Genomic DNA, 15,457 nt, shown 5'->3' on the forward strand with positions numbered 1-15,457 from the left:
GAGGCATCCGCTCTGCTCTGTAAGAGCGACTGCTGGGCCTCTGACAAGGGAAACCCTGCAGCCTGCAGCTGTGTGGTGGAGGAGACCAGGCAACCTCGCATAGGCAGGGGGAGCCTCCGCCTAAGAGAGAGGAGGCGGGTGGGGAGCAGCCAATATGAAAATGACCCGTCAGCAAGTCCATCACCCCTGGGTGGGGCTACATTCCATTTTTCTTTCTTTCTTCTTTTTTAGCCATCTACACTTACAACAAAGCACTTTCCTTTCTGTTCCCATTTTTTGTTCCCTTTATGATGAATGGCTCCACCCTCCACAACTCCCCTGTTCCAGGGAAACAGAATTGCAGGGAGGTGGGGAGAGCATTCCCCTTCGGCTTTTCTCACCGAGGCCACCTTCACCTTGGCATGGTTCCGCTTTTCCTGAAAGAACAGAGTTGGATGGAACTTTTGAAAGGAAATTACTCTCCTCTTCTACCCAAATATTTGTTTATTTTGAAGGGGACAGATTTCCCCCATCCAACTGCGGTTCAGACTAATATAAAATAAACTTGTCCCCGAGCCTAGGCCTCCTTGCGGAAGGGGGAGGTGGCCCAGGAGTGTACAGAGCAGTTGGGAAAACCAGCCTGGAACAGAAAACTTTCCATGACAGCCAGGCCTGGGCAGGAGAGCTGACCAAGATAGAGGGCTATGCAAACATAATACCCATGTGAGTCACACGCAGCACGCCCGTTGGGGACAGAGTTGGGACGGCAGGGGAGTGCCACTGGCCTTTGCTCTGCAGCCCCAAAGGGCCTCCTCCATCTGACACACGTGGCCGTGGGAGAGAGGACCGGAGGGAGAACCACGACCAGGAGCCACCGGACAACCCGAGGAGACGGAAGGTGGCCTCTTTAGGAAGAGGAATCACTTTGTGTCTCTAAATTCCAAGAACTTGTTGAAAGGAGCTAGGATAACCACTTTTATTACCCAAATTCTAGAGGAAATTATTCTGCATAACATGGAACCTACTAGCTGCCGAAGTGGGAGAAGTGCTCCTGAGGTGGCCTTCCTGCCTGGGTCTCCTCAAGGTCCTGAGTCAGGTGCTGGGGACCCAGCCTGGGGCTCTGGGGAGGTGGCCTGGCCACAGGTCCCCCTGTACACAGGCGTGGAGAGAACCTCCTCCCAGGGCTGGGGAAGACCAGGGCTCCTGACTCAGTGAGGAGGGCGATCCTGGGGCTTCATCGGGGCAGACAGCTGGCCACGGGGTCGGGCCGCGGCACGGGCACAAAGTTCACGGGGCACAGCAGCAGCGGGCACATCTTCTCGTGCTCCTTGAGGGCCTCGCTCAGGTGCTTCAGCTCCTCCGTCAGCTTCCCGATCTCTCTCCGCAGCACTGTGTTTTCTTGCTCCAGGCATTCGTATTCCTGGGGAGCACAGAGAATGGGCACAGTTGCTTCTGAAACCACCTTCCTTCCCTTCTGCAGACCCCCTGGCAGGTCTGACCCGAGCCACGGTGCTCCCCTCCTCCCCACCAAAGCTCTCTCATTAACCATGGCCCCCTCCACCACTCACATTTGTTCATTTGCTTAGCGTCTCTCTCCTCCTACCAGGATGAAAAGGTTCACCAGGGTGGGGCTTTGTTTCTTGAGCCAACTTTATTGATATATAATTTATATAAAATAAAATACACCTATTTTAAGTGTATAATTCAATGAGTTTTGACAAAGGTAAACAACTATGTTGACCAAGGCAGAATGCTTCCATTATTCTGAAATGTTCCCTCATGACCCTGTGGTAAGCCTCCCCACTGCTGATCTGCTTTCTGAAGGTGTCTGTTGAGGTCACTGCAGGTCCCCACACCCGGAACAGGGCCTGGAACATAGCAAATGTTTGTTGATTGAATGTGTGAGTGAATTAAAATACCCCTTGCCCTGGCTTTGTTCCAACACTCAACTGTTAAAGTTTCACTGTATCAGAGTTTATGGAGGCTTAGAACTGGAGGGGATCATGGAGACCCCCTATCCCAACACAAATAATGTAGAAACCTTCCATACCTAATTCAAGCTTGGACATCCAACTTGTTCTGGGAACTGTTATCTTTGAAGGACTGTCTTTGCCATTTCTGAGCTGCTCAGGAGAGCTCCACTTTGTACTAACCCCGAATCTCTCTCTCCAGATCTACCTATTTGGCTTGGTTCCACATTATGGAACCACACAGAGTAAATTCAATACTTTTTCAACATCACAGTTCTTAAAATGTTAAGAGACAGCCGCATACCACTTCCCCTTGGGTGTTCTCTCAGCTCAATTATCTCAGGTCCTCTGAGTTCCATGAGTTGTAGGACTTCTAGTCCCTCTGCCCTCCTCGAGGTTGTCCCTAATAAACATTCCAATTTGCCAGGATCTCTGAAAAAGTGTGCATTTTTCTGGGGATGGTCTGACCATGCAGAGGGCAGATGAATGGGTGAGGCCTACTCTGGGCTGAACTCAAGCCCACAACCACCTTGCTCTGGGGATTCTCTCTGAGTTTGCAAAGAAGTACAAGCTTCACCTGCATCTGCTGCTTCGCTGTCCAGACTTGGATGCTGGCTGATGTTTTGAAGCTTAAGGGTGGTCCTTATATCTGCTTCTAATGAATTTCACCCTGTTTGTTCCGGCATCCTCCAGCTTAGCAAAATCTTTTTGAATCTTGGTTGCATCAGCTCACGGATTAGTGATAGCACACAGCTATACGCTCTCCACTAACTAGATCAGCAGGTCTTCCTTTTCTTCATCCAAGTCATTATTAAGTTCTGTGATACTCAGCCAATTGCAGAGCCCTGTGGCATGCCAGTAGAGACCTTCTCAAGGCTGATGATCTTATTTAAATCTTGCTGAAACATTTTTCCATCGTTTCTATTTTGAACCATGGCTTTGTTGTACCATACATGCCATACATTTCCTGAGCTGGTGACCCAATCTTATTATCAATTACATCTCTTCTCTCACTAGTAATTGTTAACAAACGTCACTAAAAAGGTCTGATCTTAAGCACCCTGAAGGCACATGCTTTTCTTCCCAACAGGAAGGCTTTCCTTCTTTTCCGGGTGGGCCCAGCTCAAGCCCACAACCTCGGCAAAGGCTTCCCTGCTCTCGGCCCCTCACACATCTGTCACTGTGTGTTCTGTTCAGTTTGTATCATATTCAATCTTACTTATATTAAGTAGAGTCTCCCCCTAAAGATCAGATGTCTAGCTCCTAGGGGCCCCTCTGGTACCCCCACCCAGCCTGTCGGACCACAGTGCCAGCATCTAAGTGCTCAGTGACGGTCAGACCTAGTCCTCCATCTCCTCTTACCCTCTTCTTCCCGCCCTCCCCATAGGCACCTTCCTCCCTCTCAGAACAAGGGACCCCAAGAGGCTGCATGCAGAAGCCATCAGAGCCATTCCTCTGCCTCTTGCCTGGCAGGCTGTCAGCATGGTCTGGAATATTCTCCAAGGCAGCAGGCCTCACCCTTCTCCCCACGGGCTGTCCTGGGTCACTTTGGCTTCACTAACGTACTGGCCCTGCTCTGCCTTCAGTCCTCCCAACTCCATAGGTTCTCCTCTGGCCTCTGACACACTCTAGTCCTGGAGTCAGAATCCGGTCTCCCTAAACAGCAACAAGCCTTCCATGAGCAAGGGGAGAGTCAGGCCAGGAGGATGGGAATAGAGGCCTAGGCCTCTCTCGGGAGGGCTGCCTGCATCAGAGGGGTGAGAGGCTGGAGCTCTGTGGGACACACACGCACACTTCATTCTGCAACTGGAAATGCTCTTCACCTTCAAGTAAAATGGAGAAGAGATTTGAATGGTTCCATTCTAACGAGATACCAAAGAAGAACAGCAAAGCCTCTTCCTGCGGCAGAATATTCCAAACCACCTTTCTACATTTACTGAATTTTGTGGCAAGATGCTCTGAGCCTCTGAGCTTTATCTCTGGAAGCCACGTGGGCCATGCTGCCTAGAGCCCTCCTGTGGTCCCCCCCACGGCTGCTCCCAAGCCCCAGCTCAGAAAGGTGTCAGAGCTGCCGCATGGGCTGCCAAGCAGGTCCCGGAGAGCCCTCTTCAGGGGGACTTCCTCGTCTGGGATTTAGGCCTTACTCACAAGCCTGCTGGGGGACTTTCATCAGACTGAAGAAATGAAAAGGAGAGAAAAAGTAAAAATCTTCTTCAGGTGAGACCAGTTCACCGCCAACAAGCGGAGGAGCTGGGAGGTGATGGGGAGGGGGTGAGAGAACAGTGAGTTGGGAACCAGAGGGGGAAGATGAGACCAGATTTCACACACGTGAAAAATAAGCGAGGAGCGTGAGGTCCTTTGTTATTTGCAGAGTGAGGATCAGCTTAGCTCAAATCTTGCAGGGTTTCGAATCTATTGCCCCAGGAGGGTTCAAGGTCACTGTGTGACCTCCCTGGGTATTTGCCAGGCTACATTCACAATGCAGAGACCCCGAATGAGAGGTGGTGAAACTACCGTATGTCCCAATTCTGCTTCAGAAATTTAGCTGTCCGGGGCGGTGGCTCTCAATGGGGGCAATTTTGGCAGCCCCCAGGGGACATCTGGAGTGTCCGGAGACAGCCTGCTTGTCACAGCTGGGGAAGGGGTGTTACTGCATCTAGGGGTCAAGGCCACGGATGCTGCTTGATGTCCTGTGTACGGTGGACAGGACAGCCCCCATGAGGAGTTAGCCGTCCCCAAATGTCACTAGTGCTAAAGCTGAGAAGCTCTGGTCTGGGAGCCTCAGAGAGGCAGCCTGGGGAATGAGGACCTTTCTGGGGGTATCCAGGGTCCAGGATGCATCTGAGGCAGAAGAGAGGATCAACGACTGGTAAAGAAGTGAACGTGGGTATCAGGGACTAGGGATGAAACTAAGGCTAGAGGGAAATGCGGGGCAGAAAAGGGCGCCAGGAGGATACAGCCACACACAGACTCCATTTCACAAGCGAGAAAAACTGAGAGGTACACCGACTTGTCCAAGGTCAAGTCTGGACGTGGAACCCGATCTCTGATTTCAAGATCAACTGCCACTCTCATGCAATGATAGTAAGGCTGCCTCTGCTTGGCAGGGCCTGGGCCCAAATTTCCCCATGGTGGTTACCAGCAGTAAGGGGCCTGTGAAAGCTCAGAATTTTACAATAAGTCTGTTCCCAAGCCTTAAGCTGACATACTTCCCAGCAGAAAAATTATGTCACCAGCAAAGACTGTATAAGTCAGTGTCATCACCAGTTTCTAAACCAAGTGGGGACTGACATGGAGCATTCTTGCAGAACATGGGAGGGGAGGGAGGCGGCTGAGAGACATGGGAGGCCGGGCCTGGAGGTGGTTCTCAGGGTGCTGGAGTTGAGGAGGCTCCAGAATGGCTGGAGCGAGTGAATGAGGTAGGCAGGGGGGAAAGGTGGCGATTTTAAACCAGCCTCACTCTGAGTATTGCCCTTCATGGTAGCCAAGAAAGACAAAGAAAGATGGAGTGACTTTGAGATACGAAACTATGGCAACACATACCACAACCATATTGCCCAAGAAATGTGTCAGTCTGTGGCATGTGGGGCTCCTGACATGGCATCGCTGCCTTCCTTCTGTGACTCAGAATTCATTCTCGGTTTTACACCTCTGGGTGCCTGGCTTGAACCAGTCTGACCCACTTCTGAGAGAAGTCTTACAGACATGTACCAGGGAGCCGGACTGGTCACTCGGATGCCTGTTTGTGAATGCGGTGGACTCAGGTGTGTGCCTAATGTTGAGAGACGAGCAGGCGACAAAATCCCCTTGAGAGGTTGTAAGTGCCTCGAGGGGATGATTTGAGAAGTCACGCTCAACACGGAGGAGCACATACACCCAAGGAACTGCTTCTCATCACTGCAGTCCAGCTTCCAGGAACCACCACCCTGAGGGGAAGCAGGCTGAACAGTGGCCCGGGCCCTCTCTGGCTCGGCCTGCCCTGCTCCCCGCTCCTGCCCTCCAAGGAGGTCCTGCTTTGATGCATAGTCCTCCCACTCTGCAGACAGAGATGGGGCGCTGGGAGGGGAGGGAGGTGGCTGAGACGTGGGAGGCTGGTCCTGTAGGAGGTTCTCAGGGTGTTGGAGTTAAGGAGGCTCCAGAATAGCTGGGGCGGGTGAATGAGGTGGGTAGGAGGGAAAGGTGGCGATTTTAAACCAGCCTCGCTCTGAATATTCCCCTTTATGGTAGTCAAAAAAGACAAAGAAAGATGGAGTGACTTTGAGATATTTAGCAATGCTACCCCACAGTAGGGGATGGAGGAATGAATGGGTAAAGCCCTTTCTGACCACCTCAGGGAACAGCTGGCAGCCATGGCTAACAGCTGGCTGTGCTCTGTGCCCCTCAACGTCTCCCAGCGAGCTGGCCTCATTGCAGATGTGAGGAGGAGGTTGACTGTCTGGCTTTCACGTTCCCATCTTCGATGTGCCCCGGGAGCCCGGGGGCAGCCGGAGCTGTGCACTAGTGCTCAGCCCTCAACTCTCTGGAGCACAGTGAAGTTATGCTCCACCACGTTCTTCAGCCAGACACCCATCCTCAATATGGAGATTTTTTCAGAGTTTAAAAAATGCTCTTTTTTCTTACTATGGTTACTAAACTTTGGTCATGCCGAGCACGAGTCCCCACAGTGATGCAGCTCTCATGAGAGACAATGAGGAATTATCAGGGGAGGGATCTTCGGCCCAGAGGTGACGCTGCTCTTCTACAGCAGGACTGGGATGTATTTCCACTTTCCTGAGCCAACCAGCTGCTCCCTCACACCCTCTTGTGCGTAACTGGTGCTGGTAAAGGTGTGGGCTTTGGCGTCTATATATGAATGGAGCCACTGTCCTGGCCTCCCGGGCCCAGTGTTTCTCAACAAACTGGCCTTGCTGAGGTGATGTGCCAGTGGATTGTAATCCTGATCCATTTTTCTAGCTCCAAGGAGAGAGGAGAAGGGAGTGTTCTTCCACGGAGGGCTGGGTTTCAGATCAATCAGCCCCATTTCTGGAAAGGGCACCTGGCATAAGTGGTCATGTGGTGCCGTTATGGACAGCAGGACAGGCAAAGAACCCTACGGAAAGGGCCCCCCACCATGCATTGTGTCCAGCTCCCTTTCCCCATCCTCATGTGCCCTGGGAGCCCAAGGGCAGGAGTGAATGTGGAGTCACACCCTTAAGTCTCCAGGCAGCTGGTTCTTTTGGTTTCAAATCCAACAGTAACAGATACTGAGACTCTCTGTTTTGACACTGTAGGAAAGGATTTATGTTCCCTTCTGCAGTAGGCAGAGTAACAACCCCCAAAAATCCAATCTCTGGAACCTGTGACAACATTACCTTACATGGCAAGAGGGACTTTGCATATGGGATTAAGAATCTTAAAATGGGGAGATGACTCTGGATCATGCAGGTGGACCCAATATAATCACCAGGGTTCTTAGAAGTGAAGTAAGGGGTCAGGAGTCAGACAAGGAGACGTGACAGCAGAAACGGAGTTGAAGTACTGAGGACAACTAGCCACTGCTGCCTTTGAAGATGGAGGGGACCTCAGCCAAGGAACACGGAAGCCAGGAAAGGGAGGGAAATGGATTCTTCTCCAGAGGTTCCAGAAGGAAGGTAGCCCTGTCAACACCTTCATTTTAGCCCTGTGAGATCTGATTTCCGAAACTTTAAGATAATAAATTTGCATTGTTTAAGCCACCAAATTTGTCATTTGTTACAACAGCCACAGGAAAATATATACTGTCCTTGGAAACTGCTGTACTTCCCAAGGAGAAGACTGACATCTTACTCTTCTCTTGGTGACCAGTGGCAATGCCTTGCCCATAGTACTGCTTAACAGATATTTATAGAATGAATCTTTTCAACCTCGCTCCATGAAAGATCTTGTCAAAGTCATTTAGTCATCTTTACACAGTAATCACTCAGGACTTACAACCAGAGTATCCTTTAATGTTTTTTATATTAATGCACTGGGCCTGGACCAGAAGCTTCTCCTGGAGAAGGGTCCTGGCTGTCCAGATAGCACATGTAGTCTGACTATAGGGCCGCACTAACTGTGAGCCACAAGTCCCCTCTGGGGGTTATTCAGGAGCAAGAAGTTGGAACCAGGATTGCTTCAGGAGCAAGAGGGAAGGAAGAAAGGAGGCAAAGGGCGTACCCATTCTTCTATGGAAACTTGACAGAATAGAAGGCCCACGAGAAGGACCCTCTCCGATCCTAGTCTGAAGACTCTAGTCTCTTTCCAGGGTCCAGTCTTCCTACTTGCAGGAAAGAATCTGACATTTATAATGTGTGCCATGAAGTTGTATCAGTGGGTCACCTCTCCCTGGCGTATGTGCACTCGCAATCTGTTCTCTTTCATTGTTATAGGGTTTTCAGAGATCTCATTCCCTTCATAACACCTCAGTGTCTTCAATGTTGTCACTGCCTTTATCCTGTCATGATAAGAAATGGCCCTGATGATAACAAGCTATGAGGAGAAAGCATGGTACAGAAGCGCTAAACTAAAATTCTAATTATTCACACTGACCCTGTGCAAAAGTGGGTTGGGTCTGTCACCAATTCCTTGGACAGACCCTTGGATGTCTTTGAGGCCAGCTCCTGATAGAGAGCAGTTTCCATGTCCTGGCTGTGAGCTTCTGTGGGATTATGCATCAGATAAAGGAAAACAGAAGAATTTAGGATAAATCCAGGTTCCTGATTTGGGTGCCATGAAGGATGGTTAGCTCCATTAGCTACAATTTGACTACAACCAGACACTCAGTTACAACTACGCTGCCTCCCAGGAGCCGGCAGAGGACTGTTTGGAGACACCAGGCAGACACTGGAGAGATGGAGCCTAGGGCCCAGGACAGAGGTCTTGCCTGGAGTATTCAATGTTGTGAGCTGATATTGGGAGGACAGATTAGTAAATTAAATCTTCCAGGATGAGAAGAAATAAGTGGAGTCTGAAAGCCTGGTCAGCACATCGTTTAAGAGAACAGAGGTTGAAAAGCTAACAAACAGAAAAAAAAGTGGTTAGGAAGGTCTGGAGAAGTAGGAAATGTGGTCTTCTAGAAGCTACAGAACTTGAATGGTGTCAAAAAGGGGAGGGTCAATAGTGTCACATGTTCTAGCAAGGTCAAGTGTGATGAGGCTAGAAGGAGGCCCCTGTTGGGGCAATGCCAGGGCACTAGTGAACTAGTGACCTTGGGGTGCCACTTCTATACGAAGTGTGCATGTGTGTGTCTGTGTGTCTGTGTGTTGGGTCATGGGGAGAAGCAGAAGCAGTATCACAGAGGATGGGGAGTAAGTGGGAACTGTGCCTGGACTACAGGACATGGGAGAAAGCAGGTCTCTTGTTTAAGGAGCTGGGAAATGACAGAGGAAAGAAAAGAAATGGGGCAGTGGCTTGGAAAGGAATGAAGATCAAGAGGAGGTTTCATTTTACTTTATCTGTAATGAAAGAAGCTTAAGTGTAAGAGGCAATCGGTAGATGAGGGACAAATTACATTAGTGAAGAATCAGAACACCAGGCTGGAGGGGCATGGTGGAATTAGACGTGCGTGTGCCAAACTGGTGATGACAGGACGTGACCTCACGGCCACTGCCACAGCTCGAGGGCGGAGGACAGCTCCTCTCTGTGGCCTCACGTGGCTCTGCCCTCACGACAGTCTCACCTCGTGGAGTTTGTCAGCCTTCTGCGTCTGCTTCTTCCGACTTCTCTGAGCAGCAACTCGGTTTTTTTCTCTCCTTCGGACCTTCCTGTCATCATCCTCAGGGCTCTGGGGGAAAATGTGTGCTTAGGGTCACTCTTCACTCAGCACAGCTCACGGAACTCCACCACGTCACCTGCAGTCCCAGCAGTGTTTGCTGTAACACCCGTGGAGTAACAGGAGCACTCACCACGTGCAATGGCTGAGCTTGGCTGTTGAGCCCTGTGACCACCATGAGAAATGTGTGGTGTGACCACCATTTAAAAGATGAGGAATAAGAAACTCAGAGAGGTAAGGAACTGGCTCCAGGTACTACAGCTAGTAAGTGCGTGAATGGGAAGTGGAACTCAGGTCTGTTGGACTCCAACCCAACGTTCATAAACCTCTACCCCACAGGGCGTGTGCCTGGAAGTGTTGTGGTGTCAGTGTTTTTACCAGAGTGGAAAAGGCAGGTGCCATCTGCTCTCTGGCTGTGTGCCAGGCCTTACACCACCACAAACAGGTACTTTTGATCCTACGTGCAAATCACGATTACACTTATAACCACATAGACCCATCAACACACCCAATGACCTTGAACACCAGACAACCTGCTCCTTTGAATGACGTTTGATTGGTATTTTTTTCCACAGGTCAGTGCAAATCAGAAAGCAAATTTATGATGTGTCTTGAAAGTTCTTAACAATCTATAAGATTTAAGTAAACCTACTCAAATCCTTCAAGAGTTATTCCCAAAACAAGCAGGCAGAAAAATGCACCTACCATGGTAAAACCTCTTCAGTTACAGAAAACATGGAGAAGTAGGGTGGCATTTGCTTTCCAGAACCCTGTGAGAGGATGGGGATGCGGGAGAGGATACCACCTTTAAAGAGTTTAAAAGCCAAGAGGTTAGCGGGACACAAGCTGGACACAAGAAAACTGCTCAATTGCTAATATTAAGGGAAGTAAATATTGATAACATAAAATAGATATTTTTCAGTTATCATTTTATCCAGTTTTATATTCCAAATAACAGAGGCAGAAAGCATCTCCTCAGGTTACAGCAGGTAAAGAATTTTCAGCATATGCAGGATTATAAGGCTAAGCAAGGAGAAAGGCTCTGTCGTTAAGCAGCTGCGTGGGCAGCCCTTGGAGGTCATCCCTGGGGGCCACCTAGTATTAGTTTCCTATGCCCGCAGTTGTAAATATTGCAGAGGCAGTGCGGAGGACGGGATGCGGGACGCAGGGTTCCCACCGGCCCTGGGGGCGGAGTCCGCCCACTGCGCGCCCCCAACCCGTGCGCCTAGGCTGTTCGGTACCGAGTTCCCCATTCTGGCGGCAGCGGGAGCGGGGTAGACGTCGGCAGTGCCTGCCTCATCGGGCTGAATTTTCCCTCCTCGCGCCACTCGGACAGCCGGGGAAGGGCCACGCGCGCCGGCTGTAGGGTGGGGACAGGAGGCGGCGCTAGGATGGCAACACCCGGGGCAGCGTGGACGCCACGTGCTGGGGCGCGTGAACGGTGCCTGTCCCCGCCAGCGTCCGCGCCCTCCCGTCTCTCCTCCTCCCCCGGCACAGGGACCGGGTCACCCTCCGGGACGGCGCGCGCTCTGGGCGTGCGCTGCGGGCGGCCGGGCACAGGAGCACGCCCGGACCCCCGGCCGCGCTGCCCTCGTCTCTGGCTCCCGCAGCGCCCACACCGCGCACGCAGCGGCCACCACCCTGGAGTCCCAGCACCCCCCTTCGCGCCCGCGGGGCCCCGATCCTGCGCGGTGCTCCCTAAGCCCCGGCTGACTACCTGCGGCTGCGGCTGGTTCCCTGGCGCCGTGACACTCCTCTGCAGGACGCCGCTGGCGGCCGGGAGCCCTTGCGACATGCCGGGCTCTCCTCCGGCCCAGCCCGCGCCGCCGCGCCTGCGGCTCGGCCCTGCACGCCGGGCGCTGCCTACCGGCTCTGACCCGCCGCCGGCATCCTCGCGCCCCGCACCTGCCGGCCCCCTGGCCCGCGCCCTCCGGCTTCCCGCTCGCCCGGCCCCCGCGGCCGCCGCGTCGCCGGGCTCCCCCACCCGCGGCCCCAGCCCGCCGTCCCTCCCGCCCCGGGTCTGCCCGCCCCCTGCGACTCCCACCCCCGCCTCATTTCCTCCTCTCCCCGCCCTCCCTCCGCACCTCGGGGTCCCAAATCCCACCCCTGCCGCGCCTTTCCGCTGGGGCCCCGGGCTTCGTGGAAGTCACGTGGCGCCTCCGAAACCCGGGAGGGAAGGCGAAGCCCCCCCACCGGAGGCAACGCTGGGGCGGGTGGGGGTCAGGGAGGCGCTGCGCAGCCTTTGGGGTCCTCTCGGCCGCTCTCGGGGAACTCGGGGTGAGAAACACAAGTGGGTGGTTTGGGTTGGTGGGTTTTTCCCGGTCCCGCCAGTGCATCTGCCTGCGGCTCGGCCCCACCTGCCTCCAGCGCAGGGGACACAGCGTCGGGGGACTTTCTTCGCGGCGACCGGTCATCGCGGCGCCACTCACTCCTTCCGCGGCCCTGGGCTTCCCCGCCCGGAGGCCAGGCCCGGGGAGGGGACTGCTGACTCTGCAGAGTCCCGCTGCGCCCCCTGAGAGCCGCGGGCGCCCTGGGGCCTTGGCGCCGGGAGCACTTGGCCTCCTGGCGGTCCCGCCGGGCTTCGGCAGCGAGTGAGGCGGGGCGGCCCGAGGGTGAATTCCCTCGGTGGGGCGCGGGGAGGACGCTGTCCTGGAGGGAACAGTGCCGGGGCTTCCCGGAGAATCTCCCCGGTGGACGTCACCACCGACAGGTTCGGGAATCTGGACCTCAGACCCTTTATCTTTTTCAAGATCAAAGTAGCAGAGGTTCTCGTTTGCGCGGCTTCCTGCCAAACTGGGGACGGAGTAGGGGTCCGCGCGTCCCCTCCACCTGCCTGCCAGTTAAGAGATGCAAAGTCCAGCAGCATTGTACCTGGTTCCAGCAAGAACCCGCCCAAACCGAGCGGTTACGGGTTCGTGGTCTGCATACTTGTGAACACCGGGAAAGAAAGATAACCGCGAACCTGGGTGGGCGGGTGGCAACCAGGACCAGGAGGTCAGACGTGCCTTCTGAGTGTGGTTGCTGGTGTTCGGGCTCGCGGGCAGCAGCGGGGAAGGGGGCGGGCACCTCTGACTCCCAGGCTGGTGCACGGGGCTCTCGGCCAGGATGTAAGACCCTTGCAAAAGCTTTGAGACTCGTTAAGGCAGAATCTGGCTGCCTGGCCGGAGGCAGGAGGGCAAGGGGAGAGTCCTGTGGGGGGAGGCGGGGGCTCGGCCCCTTGAGCCTCCGGTGGGCGGAGATGCAAGGCAGCGGGAGAACAGACGATGTCCCCACCCAAGCTGCCCCGCGAAGCTACCTCTGCAAAGAGATGGGGGGAAATAATCACAGTAAATATGACAAAGGGTTAAAATCTCTAAGATAGACACAGCCCATGAAAAGACGTTAAGAAAAATATTGAGACAACCTCCTGAAAGTAAACTGCATGAGTGACATGAACTGGTGCTTCCCAATGAAGGGAATACTTTAGGAAAACAGAGAAAGGAAAAATACATATTAAAATAAGAAACCTTTTAAAAAATTAAATTAGTTGTATCAAATGCTGGTGAAAATTGGTACTCTCATATTTCACTGGTGTTCTTGTAAATTGATACAAACTTACTGGAAAGCAATTGTATTTTTTTAGAGCCATGCAAGTCATTACTTACTAATATAATTATCTTTTATATTGAGGTACATACAATAAAATATACAGATCTTAACATGCAGCTTGATGAATTTTTGACAAATCATCACTTTTGTCTTAGTTTTCCCTAGAAAACTTTTAGAAAATCATCCCAGGAAGATCATTGAAAATATTATAGAGAAAAATACTATATTCATAAGAGTTCACAATATTTTTGAAGAATTACAAACAGTATAATGTCTAATTATGGGCAAATGGCTAAATAAAATATATTAGGGCCATGGGATAGAATGTTATACATCTTTAAAACTACAAGCATCCAGACAACTTTTCTCCATGAAATATTTTTTTTGATATGAGGGAAAGTAAGAAAAAAAATCAGGTTCTAAAAAGTACAACATGCATATAAAAATGGATGCATAACACTTCTGTACTGCACATTTAAAAATGGTTAAGAAGGTACATTTTATTTTGTGCATTTTTTACCACAATGCAAAAGTATGTGCATATGAGAAAAAATTGGAAGAGAATACACCAAAATCTTAGCTTTACTGTCATGGTAATTGGACTACAAATAATCACTTTATCTTTTATACTTTTTTGAAAAATGTTTTATTATGTTAACATCTTAAAACATTTTATATTTACAAATGATATGACCTTCCTTCCTTGCCACTAAGCTCATTTGTCACACCAGAATGCCAACACCTCTCTGACCAAATGGGATGCTCTAATACAGTCTATTTTCTTGCTTTTCTGTAATATTTTCTGGTTCATTTTATTGTCAGAAGAAGAAAAAATGAAAATGAGAAAAATAACAAAACATTTCAAATGTATCCTTTTCTTCATCTGTCTTTTGTTTTAATTTGTATTTTTCCCCCTTTGAACTGGAAAGAGAAATTATGTTATATGATTTGGGCAGTTTCCTGTTATTACCACACTGACCCTGGATTACATCTCTGGGGATAAGGGAAGGAGGTTATAGCTCAGTGATCAAATCCTCTGGTGATTCACTTCACAAGAAGACAGTTCTTTATAAAAACAAGTTGCTGAAATGCTAGAAAACCCTGTCACTATTTCACCTTTGCTCTTCTCTTTTAGGGAACCTGCCTTTCCAGTAACTCTATTTTCACTGCTTTTTCTCAGAAGGTGGTCCTGCAGGCTTCTGGTGGGGACAGAGAAAGGAGAGTTTAAGGCAGAGACTTCTGTGTTTACCAGAAATCTGTCATTGTGTCCAGCGCTGTTCTGGCACTGGGATACAGCTGTGGACAATACAAAGATCTACACCTTACAGAGTTCACCTGCTAGAGGAGGGAGACAATTAACAAAACGTGGTGTTTAGATGGTGATATGTTCTGTGGAGAAATAAAAAGCAGGGATGAGAAACGGAGTGGTGAGGAAAGGTCATGCCAGATTTCCCTGAAGTCACCTCAGAATCTGAGGGGAGAGGTCCAGGGAACAGCAAGGTGAGAGGCCTCTGGGAGCATGCCTGGACATTCCAGAAACTGTAGGGGGCTGGAGTGGAGTGAGAAGGGGCTGGATACCAAGAAGTGAGGTGAGAAGACAAAGGGCCAGGTCGTGCAGAAGCCATCTGGACTGTTGGTTTTCCCTCCAATTGAGATGGGAAATCGTTGGAGGCCTCTGAGCAGAGGTGCAATGTGATCTTGGCTCAGGTTCTGACAGGGTCTTTTTGGGCACTGTGTTAAGAAGACTGAAATGGGCAAGAGAAACACAATGTGATGGCAGTTGTCCAGGAGAGCAGGGATGAGGGCTTGGAGATGTTGAGAATGAGGGAAGCCGAGGCAAATGCACCAGGAAGTCATTGAGTGTGGGCTTTAAAGCTTCTCACTTGCATGGACCGGACCACCTTCAGGTCCCAGAAGGGGTCTTAGCAATGCTTTCACATGTTGACAGGTTGTGATAAAATTTGCACGTGTGGGATTTTTAGCCACAAATGGGTAAAATGGTCTCTTTTCATCTAAACCTCCCCTTGGCCCCTTCATGTCTGGTGGTGGTGAAGTGGCTGTGGGCATTTGGGGGACCTCACAAGGAAAGGTTTAATCAGAGATGTATTTCTGTATTGGGATTTCTGCATGTGGTTTGCCACACACATAATCT

At 51.1% G+C, this 15,457-nt stretch overlaps 1 protein-coding gene across 2 annotated transcripts in view; it reads right to left on the reverse strand.

Moving 5' to 3' along the window:
- Nucleotides 1-448: 448 nt before the first annotated feature.
- The window catches only part of BATF3 (basic leucine zipper ATF-like transcription factor 3), a 147,383-nt gene continuing 132,374 nt past the window's right edge, over nucleotides 449-15,457 (reverse strand). The window contains exons 1-3 of one of the 2 annotated variants that reach the window (XM_036912489.2): nucleotides 11,435-11,646; nucleotides 9,625-9,729; nucleotides 449-1,399 (exon numbers count right to left, since the gene is read on the reverse strand). In XM_036912489.2, coding sequence (XP_036768384.1) covers nucleotides 1,214-1,399; nucleotides 9,625-9,729; nucleotides 11,435-11,512 — 369 coding nt within the window. In that variant the 5' untranslated portion in view covers nucleotides 11,513-11,646 and the 3' untranslated portion in view covers nucleotides 449-1,213. Of the gene's footprint in view, nucleotides 1,400-9,624; nucleotides 9,730-11,434; nucleotides 11,647-15,457 lie in introns of those variants that run through there. The other variant, XM_057508002.1, reaches the window with a different exon arrangement.

This window comes from Manis pentadactyla, chromosome 9 (genome assembly GCF_030020395.1).
Source record: "Manis pentadactyla isolate mManPen7 chromosome 9, mManPen7.hap1, whole genome shotgun sequence".
Taxonomy (NCBI): domain Eukaryota; kingdom Metazoa; phylum Chordata; class Mammalia; order Pholidota; family Manidae; genus Manis; species Manis pentadactyla.